Here is a 6,000-nt window from a genome sequence, read left to right as displayed (position 1 = left end):
CCCGCGCCCGCCGCGCGCCCCTCCCCGCGGCGGCGGCGCATCCAGGGGCGGCGCGGAGCGGAGCGGCTCGCACAGCCGCCAGTGCCTGCGAGCTCCAGGCTGCTTGGGGAATTCACTTTGCCGCTTTTACGCTTCTCCCTCTTCGGGATTCTTCTGCTGGCTTTCTGGCTCCGGCCCTCTCCTTTCCTTTACACGGAGAACTTCGCGGCGGTTTCTCTTTCCCCTTGGAGGAGAGGATTAAAAGTTCCAAGAACTGGTGCCGCCCGTGCCGCTCGGGCGCTGGGACGGTGCTTGCCGGCGGGGTTCCAGTCCCACCATGTGCACCAACATAGTTTACGAGTGGCTGAAAGCGCTGCAGCTCCCGCAGTACGCGGAGTCCTTCGTGGATAACGGCTACGATGACCTGGAGGTGTGCAAACAGATCGGGGACCCGGACCTGGACGCCATCGGGGTGCTGGCGCCCGCGCACCGCCGCCGCATCCTGGAGGCCGTGCGCCGGCTGCGGGAGCAGGATGCCGCCGCCGCCGGCCTCTACTTCACGCTGGAGCCGCAGCCGCCGCCCGTGCCGCCCGCGGTGACCGTCCCCACCGGCCGCCGGGGGGAGCCGTGTGGCGGCCCGGCCTCGGGCACCCGCGGGGACCCCCGCAGCCAGACGACCGCCCCCCGCAGCAGGGAGCTGGTGAGCTACCCCAAGCTGAAGCTGAAGATCATGATCAGGGATAAGCTCGTCCGCGATGGCATCCACCTGAGCAAGCCCCCGTACTCCCGCAAGGTAAGGAGGCGCCGCCCGGACCGCGCGGGGCGCGCGGCGGGAGGGGACACGGCCCAGCGGCGGCAGCGCATGCCAGGTGACGACGGGGAGGCCAAGGATGCTTTGGGTAGTTGGGATGCTCTCGTCTGTTCTTTCCGTATTCGCTCTTGGGTCCTTCCTTCCCGGTGTCACCAGCGGTTGGTAAGGCAAGATCCCGCACCCAGGTGTCAGTTCTAAACGAGGACCAAGTCTCCGCTTAGGTCTGGGGCTCACCTGCCAGGAACCGGAATGAGCGGCGCTTCTCCAGGAGCGAAGGGCAATTCCAGATACCCTCTGTGGTAGTGTTTAAGTCTGGCAGGTACCGGAACGGTGGCTAATACCTACCTTGGGGTCGATCTTTTTTTCTCATCCTTTTCCTTATCTTTTTGAGAAATTTCCAGAGGGAAATTGACGAACTCTTTAAAGGGTGGGAAGTCAAGCCCTGTGATTCCCAATTCCATAAAGTCAAATCTCAGCAGTGCTGCACGTTTGTAAAGTGAACCACTGACACGGACCGGGGGCGGGGGGGGGGGGGGCGGTGCGGGTAAAACAAATGTGTGGCCACTTGGGATGAGTTCCCTCACCTGGAGTACAGGGAGGTAATCTGTGCTAAAGACACTGAAGATAATGGGGCCGCGGAGGGTGGGCTGCCGGGGTCTGTGCTGGGTCACCGATTTGGTTTACTGTTAATCCAGATGCCACAAAGGAGGAGCCACTCTGAGTTCTAGAAAGTGTTGAGCGGACTCGCGGTTGGGAGGGGAGAGCACAGTCCAAGGAAGTGAGATTTTCAGTGGCCAGTGAGGAATTCGGGGGGGGGGGGGGAAGGAACTGGGAGGTTATGGAAACTGCCCTGTGAGGAAGGCTCAAATACAGGTTTGGGCCTTGAATAATGAACAGGAAGTCTTATTTTCACACAGGAGCTCTCCCTCCAGCCGAGTCTGTTCCGTTTAGGTTCCTGAAGCCTTCCAAGTTGAGGGTCTTTGCCTCTTAGCACAGGTGATCCTCAGACTTGGTTGGATTTACCCAGGCAAGGGAGCACTTCAGCTGGAAATCCTATAGAGAAGCTCAGGGGGGAATGGGGGTAAAGGAGCTGCAGCTGGGGGGTGAGGGGGGGTGGGGGTGGGGGGAACGGCTGTAAACACAGCACCCTAACAGGGGAACACGGATTATCTACATGTTCTGTGCTCATCTTGGTCACTTGCGTTGCCTTATGTTCTTAAGTACAGGTCATAATGTCCAGCTTTCAGGAAGGGCAAGCGAAAACTTGGTAAAAAGTGGATAGAGTAGACGGGAATAAAGCGTTCGATATTATCCACATGTTATCTTGCAAGAAAGGGAATTTGGATAACTTGCTTGAGAGTAGACATTCGTCTTATAAAAAAATAGAGAGAGGGCAGGTCCGGAGGACAGTTTGCCTCAAGTTAAACCTGTATCCCAGTCACCCTCCCTGTGTTACCGATATAACCGATGTAGGCCCCAAACCGGGGAGTAGAGAGGAAAGCACGCTTTGCCCAGGCAGGTAGAGTTAGTCCTGTCTGGTGTGGATAGAGGGACAGGACCATTAGTCTCAAGGCTTGTTCCCGGAGACAGCAGATCAAAGGAGTTCAAGGTGTCAGACTCTTGTGATTTACATCCCAGGAAGTGAAGTGGGTGTGGGCTGAGAATATGTGAGCAGGTGGGCACATGGTGAGGACATAGGTCAAGGCCTGGCCAGAATGGGATACAGAGAATAAGATATATCACTGTGCCACTAGCTTCTTCTTCGGGAACGGAGCTGAGTACAGGCAAGAGGGCAGAGGAGAGCGTGTGCTGGAGGGAGTGATGTGCAGGAAGTATCACATTTGGTCCTGAGACTTAAACATACAGGCATAGATATCAAACTTAGAAGCTGAGAAGGATTCTCGTTCCATTTAGAAGCGGTCGAGAATTCTATGGATGTGAAATGTCTGGGTGCAGACTTTGGACTGAATCCTCCTGCCTAGATCATGGTGTCCATATGGTAGTTCATTTGAGCAAGTGCGATTTAGAGAAGAAGATTTCACCTCGTGTTGCAATACTGTTTACTTTCCGTGTAAATGATGATTTCAGTCAACTTCCATATAAATCCGATAACAATCCTTGATAAAAAAGAGAACACCCTATTCACTTTCCATATACACTTAATTCTGGTTCTTAAACTGATGGAGGAATCAAATGGGGACAGAAGTGTTTTTGGACCTCCACGGATGCTCCGACTGGGGACCAAAAACATAGAGATGACAAATTGAATTATAAAAAAAGTTCTCTTGGTGTAGTTTTATACATCTGTTATAAGAAAAACACATAATAGGAACTAAGGTGTAATTAACATTGCACTGAACATACAAGTGAGCCACAGTGTCAAATCATGTTGCTCGTTCTGAATGTGTCACTTATGTGTGCATTGCCTGGAAAGTTTTGGGTTTTACATGATTTAAGAATTGTTTTCTGGCACAGCTTGTGTGTGGGCAGATAGTGCTAGGACTTTTCCTTCAGAATGTGATCCACATTAAAATAGCTCCAAGTTCCTTGGCTCGGTCACGGTCAGAACGTGTAGGTGGTTCATTGTGTGCATTTGGGATTCTGCTTATTCAAGCAGGCCTTACGTTTCCTTTATAGTCATTTGCATCGTTGATCCCTGTGATTATTTTTTTGCATTTTGGTAAGAATATTAGGTGGCTTGAAAGTGGGTCATACCATGAATGATCAAGGCAGGGATAGCAAATCTTTAGAGAGGAAAGTAAATTGAGGAGTTTTCCCAAGAATCACTTGAGAGGACGTTAGGATTGTAGGATTTGCCTCAGGAAACAGTTAATGTTGGGGTTAATGTTTGGGGGTGCTGTGCATCTTACCAACTGTCGCCACTTTCCCCTCTTCGGTGAGTTAAAATGTAAGTAAAAAAGTGAAGTTCCTCTTTGTTTTCCAAAGGCTGTAATTAAAACACAAGTTCAAAGTAAGTTTCCCTTTGGTTTTCCAAAGAAAGTAATTAAAATGTAAGTTCAAAGTAAGTTCCCCTTTGGTTCCCAAAGCAAGTCTGCAGCTTTGGAAAACCAGGAGCTTGCAAAGAACGAATGCTGCTTGAAATAAAAAAGAATTGGATGGGTCCCTTTTCTGTCCTGTACTTAGCTTCTGTGACTGCTGTGATTCCTGCCTCAGTGGAATGGGGTTATGTTTTCACAGGGTAAATATTAGGTCAAGCTTTACACATATTACCTCCATACTCACCAAGCTCCCAGCCCTGTGCCAAGCCTCTAGGCTCCCGGTCCCTGTGCTTGGCAGGATGCAGAAGCCTGCCCTCGAGGAGCTTGGTCTAGCAGGGAAGACATCAAGTGGAGTGAACAGTAATGCTAAAGACACGATTGCTTTGGTGGGTAGCACATGATGCCATGGACAGGTGCGTCCAACTTCATTTGCAGGGAGGTGGGTCTGGGCAGGCTTTCCAGAACTGACATTGGGTCAGAGAGCTGAAGGTTGGGAAGGGTTTGGCCTGAAAGTTTGCTATGAGCAAGGATCCTAAGGGAAGAGTGTTCTAGAGAGGGAGAACAGTATGTGCAAAGGCCAGAAAGGGAGGAGGTTGAGGTATGCAACCTGGCAACAGGAACTTAAGGGAATTCAGTCTGGACGGAGCCCAGAATGCTTGGAGGAGATGGCAAGATACGAGAGACAGACAGTGGCTGGTCCTGGATGGCCTTGAACTCATCTTTAGGAGTTCAGAGTATCTTAAGAGGGGAGCTCTCCATGGATCCTGCCCAGAGGGAGGGTAAACAGTTTAGGTTGTTGTAGGGTCAGGAGAGATTTGCTGGTGGCCTGGACTGGGTAGTGACAGTGGGGGAGGAGCAGTGGAGGGAATTGTGAGGTGGAATGGACGGAACACGGTGACCGTTTGGCTGACAGGGATGAGAGGAGAGAGGTTGGGAGGACCTGCGGATTTCAGGATTCAGATTCTGATGCTGTTCCCTGATGAGGTAGAGGACCTGACAGAAGAGCAAGTTTGGGAAGGAAGAGGCTGCCTTCAGGTATAAACATACAGAGTGTCTCCAGTGTCTTCACTACCCTAAAAATCCTCTTGAGTTCCAACTCTTCCTCCTCCCTAAAACCCTGGCAACCGCTGATCTTTTTACTCTTTCCCTAGTGTTGTCTTTTCTAGAACATTCCATGGTTGAAAGCACGCAGTATGTAGTTCTTTCAGATTAGCTTCTTTCACTTAGTAATGTGTGTTTAAGGCCCCTCCATGTCTCCTCATGGCCTGACAGCTCATTTCTCTTTAGCGCCAAACCATATTCCGTTGAACGGATGTACCACCGACATGGTGAAGTTTGGCAGAGAAGACAGAACCAAGGCTACTGCTAGCGAAGAAGGTAGACTCCGTCATGGGAAGGGTTTTGCGGGTGTCGTTTTTGTTTGTTTGTTTAATTATTTTTAAGGATGAGAAGAACTCAAACGTGTCGAAGTGTTGGTGGTGGGGAGCCAGAGAAAGGGAGACACCCAGGAGGTCAAAGTCTTGGAGGAGGTGGGAGGGAATCGTGCCCAAAGCGTTGGAAGGAAAAGGTGGATTTGCTTCTAGTAGGAGAGGAGTTCCTCCTCTGCAGTGGGAGGGAGCACAGGAAGGATGGGCAAGGAGACTGGGAACATTGTGGGGGTGACATTGAGAAGTCCTCATTTCTCTGACCGCCTGATGCCAGTGAGGGGGAGGTGGAGGGATTAGAGGTTTAGGGGAGAAGGTTGTGGTCATATACAAGTATTGGGTGTTATGATCTGGTGCTACGGCTATGCCTGAACATGACACGGTATTTATAGGATGTGCGTAACCACACGTGTATAGAAGGCACCCTCGTCGTGCATATGTGCGTGGTGCAAGTTGCAGGCTGTGCGTAAGTTTTATCGAGTCCTGTGGAGTTTGGCGGTGCTCTGGACTGTGGTGTGGTGGAGGGGAATGCTATGGGGCTATAAAGGTATCCTGTTTCCTAGCAGACTTGGAAAAGCAGAAAGCAGGCCACAGGGTAGATAGCAGACGGGGTAGGCTTCTTGACTTTTTCATTTGAAAAACATCTCCTTTCCAGTTAAAGCTGTGAGTTAGGGGCACCTGGGTGGTTAAGCGTCTGACTCTTAGTTTCGGCTCAGGTCGTGATCTCACAGTTTGTGGGTTCAAGCCCCACATTGGGCTGTGCACTGACAGTGTGGAGCCTGCTTGG

General features: G+C 51.2%; 1 protein-coding gene across 4 annotated transcripts in view; it reads left to right on the top strand.

Annotated features, from left to right (window-relative positions):
• Positions 1-28: 28 nt before the first annotated feature.
• Positions 29-6,000, top strand: part of SAMD5 (sterile alpha motif domain containing 5) — a 57,040-nt gene continuing 51,068 nt past the window's right edge. For 3 of the 4 annotated variants that reach the window (XM_040448622.1, XM_040448619.1, XM_040448620.1), the window contains exon 1: positions 30-772. In XM_040448622.1, coding sequence (XP_040304556.1) covers positions 317-772 — 456 coding nt within the window. In that variant the 5' untranslated portion in view covers positions 30-316. Of the gene's footprint in view, positions 773-6,000 lie in introns of all 4 variants that reach the window. The other variant, XM_040448621.1, reaches the window with a different exon arrangement.

Source organism: Herpailurus yagouaroundi, unplaced genomic scaffold, assembly GCF_014898765.1.
Source record: "Herpailurus yagouaroundi ecotype Mexico unplaced genomic scaffold, PumYag 198, whole genome shotgun sequence".
Lineage (NCBI taxonomy): Eukaryota > Metazoa > Chordata > Mammalia > Carnivora > Felidae > Herpailurus > Herpailurus yagouaroundi.
The sequence above is the reverse complement of the archived record's forward strand: the minus strand, read 5'-3'. Positions and strand labels throughout refer to the sequence as shown.